This window comes from Heliconius melpomene, chromosome 12 (genome assembly GCF_056956725.1).
Source record: "Heliconius melpomene rosina isolate 202511_hmr_F chromosome 12, ASM5695672v1, whole genome shotgun sequence".
Taxonomy (NCBI): domain Eukaryota; kingdom Metazoa; phylum Arthropoda; class Insecta; order Lepidoptera; family Nymphalidae; genus Heliconius; species Heliconius melpomene.
In genome coordinates, this window is record NC_140400.1 from 1,676,574 (window position 1) to 1,690,925 (window position 14,352).

At 31.1% G+C, this 14,352-nt stretch overlaps 1 protein-coding gene across 1 annotated transcript; it reads left to right on the top strand.

Moving 5' to 3' along the window:
* The first annotated feature begins 107 nt into the window (after nucleotides 1-107).
* Nucleotides 108-14,122, top strand: par-6 (partitioning defective protein 6). Its single transcript, XM_085194371.1, has 7 exons — nucleotides 108-314; nucleotides 1,682-1,907; nucleotides 9,021-9,148; nucleotides 9,787-9,884; nucleotides 10,278-10,446; nucleotides 10,829-10,956; nucleotides 11,527-14,122. Exons 1-7 carry the CDS (start codon nucleotides 255-257, stop codon nucleotides 11,645-11,647), a joined length of 930 nt encoding a protein of 309 aa, XP_085050497.1. The 5' UTR covers nucleotides 108-254; the 3' UTR covers nucleotides 11,648-14,122.
* Nucleotides 14,123-14,352: the final 230 nt, after the last annotated feature.

Below are 14,352 nucleotides of genomic sequence, written 5' to 3' on the forward strand. Positions count from 1 at the left end.
AGCATAATGAGACTTGTCGCCATTCAAACAAAATATCGCTACGATTAGTCAATTATTACTAATGCACGAAATATTTTGTAAACGAAACACAACGGACCAAAAATTACGACGCGAGTGTAGTGTCGGATGAACAAACAGCCTCATTTATTTGAAACTTTTTAAACATTTTTATACAATGTGTTTTTCTTAAAATAAGTGCCTCAATTCATATGTATTAGTGCAAACGTGTCGGTGTTTTAATAAATGCTTTCGACATGTCGAAGAACAAAATCGCGGCTCGAATCGACAGTCAAAATGTTGAAGTCAAAACTAAGGTATGTGGGAGCTAATTTTTAATTTCCTTACTTGTAACGAATATTTAAAACTTTATTTATAAGTTTTTTACATAAGAAAATAAATCTTTAATTATATTTGATGTGTATATATTAAGTTTAAAATGTTAAATATCATATCTCCAAGTCTAAGGCATTGTTAATTTGCTAGTAATGGATGTAATGAAGAGCTCTAATTGAGAATCTAACGGACTAATTAAGAGTTACGTTAGTTCAGCTACTTGTTAATCATATCTAAATAGCTTTATACACACAGAAAGAAAATTTCTTTTAAAATACTTGAGTTATTGTCAGTTGAGATGTTTGTAAATACTCTGAATACTTTTCATAAATGAAAACATTGTTTCCTCTTTAAATATTAAAACGGAATTTATTTAGGAATATTATGAATATAATATGGTAAATTATAATCAATTTCTAAAAGAAGTTTATTAAGATTGTTTTTTAATTTTATCATTAATAAAGAGTAAAGAAATAGTTTCATTAACAAAAAATACTTAAATTTTAAAAGATGTTTTCGTTAAACATGTACATGTTTGGTACATATTTACAGGTAGGTTGGTTATCAATATCTTGCAAACAATGACTAACTAATCAAACAGTTAAGAAAGTAATTAAAAAACATTACTTGAGGCCAGTCATTCAATATTTTAATTTCTGTGTGCCGGTGTTGAGGCATAGCACAATGTTGACTTCCGAAACTTAAAACACCATGCTTCCAGAATTTGGTGGGGAGTGTAGTATTTGAACACTCAACACTCCCTCATTTCTGCCTACCATGCTACATATGTGATACACCATGAACCGGAAAACAAATTATCTGACATAGTACATTCCAAACATGAACTTGACACAATGAAATCTTATATCAGATATATTTTTTTTGAAGATTTTACAAATATTCCTCTTGTAACTACTGTATGTAAATTAACTAAACCTACTTTTGGTAATTTTTTATTTCATTACTAAGTTCAGAGTTCTTGTTTACTTTAAAGTCATCATCCTTAGAAAGATACTTGTTTCTAACTTCTAGCTATAAGTTCTGTCTGAAAATAGTAGTGTAGTACAAAAATAATTGTATTTAAATACAAGACGAAGTGCAATGATGAGCTTTCCCATTCGATATGCAGTAGCTTGAAAAAAAATTGAAGAATGGTGTGTCTCATTATCTCTGCATACCCAGAGTAGTGAAAAACAACATTAATAGAAAAGTACATATAATTTGTTATTTTCTACTATAATTAGAGAACTCTATTTCAGACTAAAACATAATAAATTGGGCCATTGCAACACATGTTATGACAATTCATTATCTGAAAAATGTTTTAATTTCATTCATTTCATTGCAGTTTGATGCAGAATTCAGAAGATTTTCACTCAGCAAAACAGAGAAACTTAAATATGAAGATTTTAAGGCCTTAATAGAGAAGTTATACAGATTACATGATGTTGCTTTCCTAATAAGTTATACGGACCCTAGGGACGGAGATCTATTGCCAATAAACAATGATGATAATTTAGCTAGGGCTCTGCTAACAGCTAAGCCTTTAATCAGGGTTATTATACAAAGGAAAGGTAAGATTTTTTTCAGTTTCATGCTTAATGTTTTGTACCCTTAGTGTTATATATTCCCTATAAAAAATAATCTAATGTTGCCCTATAAAATACAACCAGGAAATATGTTTATTTTCTTTTTACATATAGGGAAGTGAGACTAGGCTCATTAAACACAGGGTAACTAGTGTTAAATCGATCCGTTCCCCAAGCGTCAACCAATGTTCCAGACGTGTTGTGTCTAGTATAGTATAATAAAGTATTTTTTTGTATATCAAAGCTTATGCCCTAATTGTTGTCATAAAATTTTTCTAACAAAATTATAAGGAAATCTATTTAGTTTTCATTGACTACCCCAAGATCCTATATAAGTGAAGCCAAACAAATATAATTTAAAAGTTAGCCATTAAAAACTAAACTAAATGGGCGACCACAGTTTAGTTTACAATCGGATGTTGTGCCACTGCGCCACGAAGTCTTCAAAGCAACTTGTTTGTATAATTATTATGAATATATAAAATTTTATTTAGTAAGGTGTACAATACGTGTTAAAGAATAATGATCCTTATAACTCAGTGGTTAAGGTCGTCGTAGATATGGTGTTTAAATCGGATATGAGCGTCGTTATGGCGGCCTATTAGCATAGAATGCGACACTCCTATATTGTATTGTTGACTTGTTGAATTGACTATTGTGTCTTTTTTTTATCCAACTATCTTAAAAAGAAGATAATGATTTATATTTTTTTGTGTTTTTCGTTTTTGTATTTATCTAGTTATGGCAGGTTATATAAAAGAATGATAGGTGAAAATAATATGATTTTTATTTGTTCTTTACTTCGGTGAACGTTTAAACGTTTAGTTAACGTTTTAAAAATATATCCGATTCGGACTCATACACGAAGGATTCCGTATCATTTACTGTAAAAACGGTAAAACAATCATGTTTGTTGCACGGGAACACATTTAAATATATATTTTATCCAGTTTTTTTTGTATTAATTAATATTATTAAAATATAACAGAAATACATTATCGTTAAAAAAACAAATGTCTAACTATCATGGCTTATGAGATACAGTACTAACAGATGGACAGACAGAAAGCGGAGGCTTAATTCCGTTTCCACCTTTGGATAGGGAACCCTAATTAGCGAAAATTGGAGATGAGTGTATCTGTTTGCTGAAAGCAGGAGATGCATAATAAATAATACAGACTATTTATAATACGTGGAATGTTTTATCATCATTACAGTATCAATTTACTGTTTTGACAACAACTATTTGCATAGTACAAGAATGGAACTGGTTATAAACCGTCTATTATCGATGTAGCTCTTTAATCTATCTTTAATGTATGATGTATTTTTTACTTATCAGCAACAACGACATATTTACATAATATTTAACCTCACTCATAAAGAGGATAGATTCATGTGGCATAGATTTTTATTAAAACCCAAGCCGTATTTCCCATTTTTTTGCAGCATTAGATGCGTCATTTTTAGATATTAAAAATATGACGTATGCATATAGTGCAATGAAATTGAGTTAATTCTATATTTGACCAGTGTTGAGTATTGGAGCTTGTGCTTTGTCTTGCTACTATAATCAAGAAATGAACGTAATTCATTACCCTGAGTGGGAATCGAACACACAACCACCGTTTTGCCGATGCCCCACGATGGTCTCGTATTGAATAAAAAATCATCTGATACTTACCACAGCTCGGTCTGTGCATAGATCAAACAAGTGATAGTATAGCTATTCAGCCCTAGATCATTTTACAGACTATATTTAAGAATATTCTTCACAAATCTTTACTCACCATGTTTTAAAAAAATATGTATTTTTATACACCTCGGCCCTAAGAGGAATAGGCTACATAATTCAAGCGAAAGTTTTTTTAGTTTTCTAGATATATTTAAAATATTTTCACACTAGCGTTACAGTATTGTATAATAATTTCTCTTTGATGGGCAGCTAGCAAAAATACTGTTAATTTGAGCTCATATACGCAACAGAGCGCATCGTTTTTATAAATGTGGGTACATTGAACGCGAACATATTATAAAATGATAATATTTTTGTTTTAAACTAGGCGATCGTGGCGTAATGGTACAGTGTCCGATTGTTAAAGGTGGTCGTGGATTCGATCCAGTCCGTTCGATTTCGGGGAAGTAAATTATTTACACTTCTTCAAGCGTAAAGGTGTTTCAAAACCTACGCTGTAAAGGAAATCAAGTTTTTGCATGTAAATTTAGATATTTTCTCAGTCTGCTTCTGCTACATGAAATGACATTGAAATCCACTATTCAATGAGAGATTCTCTCTAGAATGGGCGGGAAATAAGGAACGGATACGTCAATAGGTATTAGGTAGTTAGGTACCATTTTTCAGACCGAGTACCAATTGGTGTGTGCGTTAGATAGAAAAAACATCACTTGATGTGATGCGGTAGGCGAAAAAAATTAGAAACAAATAATTTTAATAGTGTAAAAACAACAAAGACATTCTCCACTTTTACATAAAGAAAATAGAATGCCTGCCATAACCTCACCTAACCGAGAACCTTAACTAACCGAGAATTTCCCCAAATGGGAATTGAACAGACAACTACTTATCGCAAACGGACTTTCCTGAGCCATGATATCTAGTCATATTCTTTTTTATATAGGAAATAGAAATTATTTCCAACGTAAGCATATCCATACTTGAAAATCCAATAAAGGTCAAACCACTTTTCCTCGACAAAAGAGCAGATTCGAGAGCCTTCATTTATCTACCTAAGTTATACGGCCTTGATACTAAATTTTCTTGATACATTAGATACTTTAAAACTAGATAACTGTTTAAGGAACTTTTTTAAACATTATTTATAATAAATAATGCAACCTACTACCAACAGGAAGTTATTAGGATGTTTCAATATTATCGCCGAAATATTGTGTTCTTATGTTTAACCGACGTAAAAACAATCAGAGGTTCTCCAGTCTAGTACGTTAAATTACGTATCACTTTTTTTTGACGAGTTTCATTTTGATTGATTTTAAATTCTTTTTTTATTGGATAGGGATTTATATCTACACAAAGATAAAATAAATTTAAAAAAACCAACCGGTAAGGATGATAAACGAGATGATTGATTTTACTGACTGTAATTGTAGATAGAGATAGTAAATAACTTCGAAGACTTTTCGTCTGAATTCAAGGCGTTTCTTTAGTTTTGGAACTCAATGAAGCATAATTTCATTTCCGCCAAATGGATATCGAACCCACAACCATCGGTATTACAGTCGGATGCTGTGCCACTGAGTCACGAGATTTGTTTTTCCTATTAGTATTTATATCTATATTTCATGCTTCCTCCTTTAATGGGTAACGAAGCGTCACTTGCCTTGGCACACGTAGCTGGCCTTATATACTAAGTAATTATTAACAATCAATGTCTTTTATACTAAGAGGTCAATGTTTATTAAATGTTCTTATCTATTATCAGATACCGCTGAGCCATCTTATCTAATAATTATAGAGCCTTACGTTGTTGAATATAAACCCACAATCATCCGATTATTTGTTTTTTTTTAAACAAAACAAAAAGGGTTTATTTCTGCCATATATTTCTGCTATAATTATCTTAGTGTGCACAGAATTAAAAATTCAGGCCATCTTTAAAAGTCTCGATCATTACGAATCTTTTTTACTAAGAATCTGATATTACTTCTTTCGATGACGCGAAGGTTAAAGGATATGGCGTCATTACGTCTTAATTTTTTTTGTTCCTTTTTGATTATTATGTGTAAGGCTTAATCATTATATTCTTAAATGTATTTTAGGACCAAGTATCTATCTCCCATCCCCATTAAGACATTTCCTGTCCCGTTCCCCACGATCGTTAAGTTCACTTTGCTTTACACGGACTCGAACTCTTCTCCAGATTGCTGCCTTCTGATCAAAGAAGGCTTCTGTCAGAAAGCTAATACTAGATTAGCTTTTTGACATTCACTTTATGACTTTCTGACATTGCCGACTTTTTTAATTTGGCTGGGATTCTTAAATATTTGCAATGACATAATATAATAAATAATACTTTGTTTTTAATTTATAAACAAAGAAATATAATTTATATCCATTTTTCTTACTTTGCAATTATAATCAAATATCCATCACCACGCAGTATTCTAGAAACGTCTCTCGCTACTAGTACTGTCATTATTCTCTTCATAAACCGCAGTTAAGTAACGTTTAAAGCAATCCCTTTTACAAGATTTAGGCGCATGATCTGTTTTATATAATTGTTGCTCAGAGATAAGTATGTATATGATTGTTATGTTATTTAGGTGGTATTTACATGGTAAGAAGAAAAAGCCTCTTTCTCTACTTTTGACTTATCTTCGAAGACATTGCTTGACAGTAAGAGGAACTCAACGCCGCGTTTTTGATATCATTTTCCTAGCAACCATTGCGCTTACTGTCCAATATTTCCCAGTGATTAATTATTAGTTTATAAAATAACTAATAATCTATTTCTCATTTGTATTATTTGTTATTATAACTTAAATTACTTGTGTTTCCAATACTGTATATAGTAGGTACCTGTGTTCTATGGTCTAGTTAGATAAAGTTCGCAATTGATTCTGCCATAAAATCTTTGAATAAATTGAAAGAGACATGGCCTAACAGAACAGACCAGTAAAAGGGACTGTTGTGGACTTCGCTTACCACTCTAGTAACTACTGCTAACTAGACAGATCATGGCGTTAAGTTCCGCCATTACTTTCCATAGAATTGGGCGGTGGGTAGAGAGCGGAGAGCATGCCCACTATCAACGGGAAAGAAAAAAAGGATGACAGTATCACTAGGTCTATGCCAGTATAGTAACAATATGCAACAATAAAAGATAACATATTCTACAACATACATTTTCATATAATAACATAATCTCATGTAACAGATAGATTAAGGCGTAAGCTCGCATTTCGCAAATCGTATTACCCGTTGTTATCATATTAGATACGTCATACAGTTTACGCGCCATTTAACCTGTATTTAGTATTACTGACAAGCAGTCATGATAGTGTGGCATGCGTTTCCTTTTATTTTATAAGTGTTTTTTTTTTTTTTTTTTTATCACCTTTACGCTGTATCCCGCACTGAGCAGCGTAGACATAAGGAACCTAGTGTAAAGACACTGTTCCAGTACAAGTTCCCAAGTTTCCGTTGAATTCTGGAGGCGTTGTTTGTTGAGTGGTATAACTTGGCTTTGCCTCGATACGAGAGCGAAGAAAGGAAAATATAAATTTAAATAAATATTTCATTTCCTTGAGCGTGTGTGATCCCTAACCAACAACCAGTTGCATTTGCAGCTACTTTGTGCCCCTACGCCACCACTGGCCTCAAAGCCTAGTGTTTATTAGAAAAGATAAAATTTATGAACATTTAAAATAATTTTATTCCTATTCTTAAATTCATTATTTGTGAAACTTAAATACAATATAATAATAATTAACTATCCAGGTTAATACTGCATTATTTTAAAGTTTTAGAAATGATTATGTTGTATTTTAACTTTTTTTCGAATAATTTTTCATATTATTATTCTGTTCTACTTTTTTATACGTACAACTTTAAGACTTGCACTAGAGTGCTCACAAAAGTTGAGAACTAGAGTGACAAAGAGCCTAAAATATGGGTTAGGTCACTTTGCACCCACTACTTCTAAATGTCTTAATCCGCAGGATTTGGGGCATGGTAAGATTTCGACCTGATTTATCGTCCATGAAAAATGTTATACGATTTTTATATATTATAGTATGATTCGTAATACATTTTTGATGAAATTTGCGTGGTATGTATGTTAGTTACTTTTATTAGTTAGTAATAATTCAAGTAGCTTCTTTGTTTCTTTTTTTAACCTATATTTAATTATAAACTTTACTTTGAGTGAGCTTCGAATACGTAACTGTCGTGTTCGGAAACACACAGACAACTTTTCGGAAGGGTTTTATTATTTTACGTTATTTCTATAGATTTTTTATGAAAAATACTTTTTAAGAAAAGTATGTACAGGAAACATGTGAGAATTTTAACCTAGTGAGACTCGAATCCGTGCCTCATACCGTAGCGTCCTAGCCGACAAAGCCATACGTTCTTATAGAGTCACATCAATATTCTTAAAGAGATTGAGTGACAATTTTATGAACTTTAGTTATTTTTCCTTTTAAACATCTTCTCATGAAACCAAAACTTGTACTGACCTATATAAATAAAACACAAATACGGTTTACAAAGGAAATACTTAGAAGTGACTCAATGGTTAGACGGCAACTCGATTTGGTAACTTGCATCGACACTTGGCTTTGTGAGTAACGTCAGTCGGGTCAGTGATTCTAAACGTTTATTTATTTTTCTTACAAATTAAAATGTTAGCTTTTAGTTAGTTAAATTAAAAAATATTAAACTTATTTTCTTATTACATGTATTTAATTAAACAGACCTTCGTTGTGTACACAGGACACTCCTACGTATCGATGGATCACGGCCATTGATGTATTAACTACCAACAATGCAAATATACCATTTACTATCTAAATATTTTCAATTATAAATGAATTAAACATGATGGTAATAAAAGGTTTGATACTTTTAAAAAAAGTATTCACATTATCAATAAATAGGATATAATTTTGGGCAAATTTTGAGACATTTTATATTTTAATGTTTTTTAGGCTGTGTTCAAATTTGACCAAATATTATTTGTCACTTCTAAGTCATTATACAGAATCTATTCTATATCTCCATCACCAATTCATCTTTGCTAACAATATTCTTGACTATAATATTCAATCTTTGTTACTCATTTATAAACTAAACTTGAGTTACTAATCTATAAATTAAAATGGCATCTCAAGATCGATCTCAGAGTTGAGAGCGATTTCTATTTATAAATCGCTCTAATAATAATATTTATTAAAATGGATAAATTTATAGTCTGATATGAAACCGACATGCGAAGCATCGTACTGACGATCTATAGCATAGAAGTCAGAAACAATATATTATATTAAAATATATATATATATTAAAAAAACCCGACAAATAAAGAAAACAATAACGTTTAAATTATTTTTTTTTAGGTGACAGTCTCGAAGAACTCAACGGATATGGAACAATGCGGCCTAGAAACATTATTTCGTCAATACTAAGTGGTACCCCAGCCAAGAATAAAGGACTGGCGATATCGAATCCACATGATTTTAGAATGGTTAGCATTATTTTATTTAATATTTTGTTATTTTTTTTCTACTTTACGTAGCTTTCGCTAAAGGAAAACATAGCCTTGACTGACTGACTCTCCGCTCTCCTTGAAACATTGTGTAATATTTAAAAATTTTACAATTTCCACACTTAAAATTGAAAATTTATACTTTTAGATGATACGTTCACACGTTGTAACTAATTAAGCTATACTTTCACATTCCGCTACAGTGAAAATAAGTTAGCATTAAGATAGTAAAACTTTTGTTTAACACCTCTCTAAATTTTATGCGAAATTACAATATATTATAACATTTATGATATGATACATATGCGAGCGACATTTTTTAAATTTACTTAAATGAATTATTAACAAAATTAAATTAACTAATTAATAAAGAGAATACGGAGTTGTGTTCTGCCACTTAAAATGTCTCGAAATTGGATGGGAAAGTTGGACAAGCCTTACCTTAGTACTAGTGATTATCTAATTTCAAAAATTAACTGAAGATTAAACCTATTTTATAAGACTATGAAATTAGCTTTTCTCCGGATATAGCAGGTAAGTCAGAGGCACACCATTCCCCTCGCACTGCCGTTAAACAATATTTCTTTAAATAATGTTTTTAATATATATGTTTTTAGGTATCAGCTATAATAGATGTAGATATTGTACCGGAAACATGCAGGAGGGTGAAGTTACTCAAGCACGGCTCTGATCGACCTTTAGGATTCTTTATAAGGTATTATAAATACTTTGCTCTGTAATGTCGTATGTGTTAGTAATTAAATTACTATTTTATTATTAATATTATATATTTTTAACATACTCTTATGATACGAGGTAAAACGCGGCGTTGAGTTCCTCCACTCAACACGCAATGCTTCCAGAATTTCGAAGAAAGAGAAAAAATGAGAATGGAGTATCTGAACAATAGGTTCCCTCTCACTACTCTGCTAAGTGTGGAATACAATATGAAGTTAAAAAAATAAACATAATGGTAGAAGTATGTAACTAAAATACGTCTGTTGTATGTACCAGGAGTACAATATTTGGGCAGCTTGAGTATTTATTGTATAATATAGTAAGTAGTAATATTTCTAAGTATGACATTATTTATTTTTCTATTTTCCAGAGACGGTACGTCGGTCCGGGTAACGCCCAACGGTGTGGAACGGTCGCCAGGTATATTCATATCGCGGTTGGTTCCTGGTGGCTTAGCGGAGTCTACCGGACTTCTGGGTGTTAACGACGAGGTTTTAGAAGTTAATGGCATAGACGTGTCCAACAAGACCTTGGATCAGGTTAGTTGGGGGTTTTTTATATTGGTATTTTTTTTGGATTTACTAGTAGTGCCTGGGGGCTATGGTTTCTGAACTCTCCGGGACTCCCAGGGTGTTACGAAGAAATTCTAGAAGTTAATGGCAGCGACGTGTCTAAACAACACCTTACAGCACTTTGGTTAAGTTTTAAGGATAGGTTTGTAATGTCCAAGGAACACCACAATTTATAATCAACTCACAACCTCGACAAATATAATCGAGTATTTCCTAATAATTGAAAATATTTTGAAATGTTTTTTTAAATAAACACGAAAATTTTAATATATATCAATTTAGCTATCATATATTACAGTATTTTACATAAATATTCATGTACTTAATATATTTCTTCTCCAATCACCAGGTAACCGACATGATGGTGGCCAATTCCTCGAACCTGATCATCACGGTGCGTCCTGCTAACCAGCGCGCTGGACCTCCGCCTCCCGATCCTCGGACGTCACAGCCACCTAGTGAACCAGATGAGGATAGGTAAGAAAACATGATTTAAACTATTTTAGGGGGTCCGTACTTCGTAGGTGGAACGGAACTGAAAAACGGAACGTGAACGGAAATGAAATGCATTATATACGAGTATACTCTGGAGAAAAATAATATCGTCTTAGTAAAATTATAAATTAAAAAAATATAATAAAAAGTTGCTTCCTGCACTCAACCCGCAATGTCTCAAAATTGGGCGGTAAATGGATAATAAAGAAAGTGTTGTGTTCGCTCTAAGTGGCCTGTGCATAGTGAAAATGATGTGTAACGCTAAAACAATGTGCTTCCATACATAAATTGAACCCACAACTATTATTGCATGTAGATATTAATTCAAGTGCTCCTAATTAAAAAACATTAAAACATTAATGAATATCTAGAAAAATAGGAAAGTATATACAATTTGAATGTAATGTAATAAAAACCTGAGTTTGAAATTTTTGTCGGAGTTTCCTATTTATATTATCTAATATAGTGTTGCCACATCTTCTTGGAAATAAGAAAAAAATAAACAAATATATTTTAGTAGACTTTTTACTTTTTTTTACTTTTTACCAACAGATTCGACCAAGACGACCAAGACGAAGTAGTCGATTTGACCGCTGTCACTCTAGAAGACCAACCCGACGCCCCTTTCCCGCACGTGCCCAGCAAAGACGACGGCCAGATACTGCACCTATAGTACATACTGCACAGGTACCGACGGTGTCGCCAGGTGCACAGACTTTAGTGTTGCCCGTTGGGAGAGTTTTGTTTTCTGACAGCTGTCAACGCCAAGCTTGAAGACCAACGCCAAATGTATCGAGTTCCGTAAGGATTGAAAATTTGAACTCAGAACATAAATTTTGAATTTGGAACGTTACTAATTTGACAGCTGTCAGTACAGAAGACGAAACTAAAAGGCCGTTCCGTATAAAATACGTATTATATATGTGTCACTAGGTGCACAGAGCATTAGTGTTGCCAGTTGCAAAAAATAATTATGTATTATTATATTTTTTGTCTGTTTTAAAGTTACGTTTTTTAAATTGAAATCATGCTATGTAGTGCTGTTACGTACTTAATAAGGGTGTCGTGATAAAGCGGTCAATGACGTACTTAATGTGTCAAATGTGATTAAGAAGGTTCCAAGGTGTTGGGTTCTAGTGTTGCCAGGTATGTACATTCCATATTAGATATGTACAAAATTTATTATAACTTAAATATAAATGAACACAATTAAGTAGCTTATATTATAATTAATCCTAAGTATGACTTTTAAAACATTTTACACGAATTCTACAATTAGTAGTATATTACGCCATTACGTCTACACCTACGAGGAGCGTAGATAACGTTATATCTAATATTTTTTAACAATCAAAAATACTGACAACACTAGATGGTTCCTGTATTATCATTCCTCTTGTGGCTTATAAAAGTTTTTGGTACTACTTTTTATATTTCATAGTATAACTTTAGATAACAGAAACATTCCTTATAGTATATGTAATATTTTATTTTATTCAAACAGATGAAACTGTGTTCAGATTCATATCATTTTTATAAGAAAATTATTAAAAAATAATTTAATAATATATAATGGGATGTATAATGAGTTAAAACTAACGAACATATTGATAATGATGAGATTTCATTATAAACAAATAAAATAACATCATTAGAAATAACGAATAATTGTTATATATCAAAATATATTTGAAAGTAGCTAATTTGATAAAAATAGATAACATTCCATATTAATTTTGATAGCTAAGCATCGGGGTTTGTCGAATGAAGTGTTTTTTCACTAGGTTCTCTCTGAAGGTGAAAAAACAAAGTACATCTCATCATTATTTATTATATTATCTGTTTCTCAAATAGAAGCAAACTATTATTAATCTGCGATAAATTTGTCTATTAAAATTAAAACAATGTAATTTTTAGTAGCATAGAAATAAATAATATTCAGTTGAAATTATAAAAAATATGTTATAAATGTTGAGCGTAAACATTTAATTGTCGACAATAAATTAGTCTTAGCAAAAAATGTTTTGTATTAAATACGTGTCAAATTCCATCCATTTTTGTTGTTACGAGTTCGTTTTTTAAAAATATTGTTGCTGTGAAATATGAATTAGAACTAGTAGTGCTTAGGCCGAAGTTCCTATAGAAGAAAAAAAACAAATATATACACACTCTTTCTAATAAAAATAGCACTAAATTTGTGGAAAAATTCAATTCATATTTTACTTGTAATTGAATAATTAAATATTAAGATAGTATTTAGTTATATCTCTTCCAATGGAAGGTGCTATTTCTGTGTTTATCGAAATTATTCCATAATTAGTGTGAAATTTTATCATTTGGATGAGGATTTTTTTTTTCATTATTGCAATACATTTTTGTGCCTTGAATCTCTGTGTTACAGCCGATTTAATATTTATAATAAGTAACTTGCATTCGATTTAGTACACTAGGAAGTGTATAGGGCCTAATATCGTGCCTTGCGGTACCCCCTTTAGTATATTCTACTTGTAGTGCGTGTATTATATTTTTACATATATATTGTTATTGCTTAATCATTTTTGAAATAATTATAGCAAAATGAAACGGTATTCGTGAAGAGGTTGAACGAGAATTGATGATTAAAGTGTAATTAAAGAGTTTCCTCTGTTTTGCTAAGCGTTTAAAGTATTTAAAATCGTTGTTATATGAAAAAAATAATATTTATAATGCTATACACCCACCTTAAGACCACAGATAATGTAATATCGTTTATATTTTTTTATATCACACCTAAATATATATATTTATAGTACACTCAGAATAAAAGTGGCGTAGCTCAAGAGTTGACTATTTGTGGGAAATCACAATAGAATCTTAAAATGCCTACTTAAAACATTTTTTTATGAGTCTTTTTAGCAAAATTAAATTTTACAAAAATAGTTAATTGACTTAAATTCGAAGTAACAGTATGGACCTAATTTTAGTGAATGAAGTTATTACTTTAGTTGACTAAGAATGAATTACTTTAGTATTTAATGTATGTAAGTTTGTTAAGGTAAAGTAAGGATAATAATCTTTGCACATATCAGTGTATATGAAATATCGTATACTATAAACGATATTGTATGTATATTATTATTATATTAAATCGCATCGTATTTATTGACAATCCAGTGGCTTTTTTTTCAAATAAATAATATCTTTTCATTGCGTACACAAAATAAGTAATCAAGTGAAAATTAAAAAAAAACGAAAATAATAAAAAAATAAGTAAGCAATTTGCGCATTATTAAAAAGCACGCATATCGTGATATCGTGCAGTGCGTGTATTTTTTAAAGATTTAATATGAAATTGTCAATTATTTCATTGGCACTGTAATGCAGTAATCGAAACGTTAA

Excerpts from the sequence above, each read along its gene's own strand:
- par-6 (XM_085194371.1), top strand. The coding sequence starts at position 255 with ATGTCGAAGAACAAAATCGCGGCTCGAATCGACAGTCAAAATGTTGAA. Across the intron at positions 315-1,681 it reads ATGTTGAAGTCAAAACTAAG|TTTGATGCAGAATTCAGAAG; the intron begins GTATGTGGGAGC and ends ATTTCATTGCAG. Across the intron at positions 10,957-11,526 it reads AGTGAACCAGATGAGGATAG|ATTCGACCAAGACGACCAAG; the intron begins GTAAGAAAACAT and ends TTTTACCAACAG.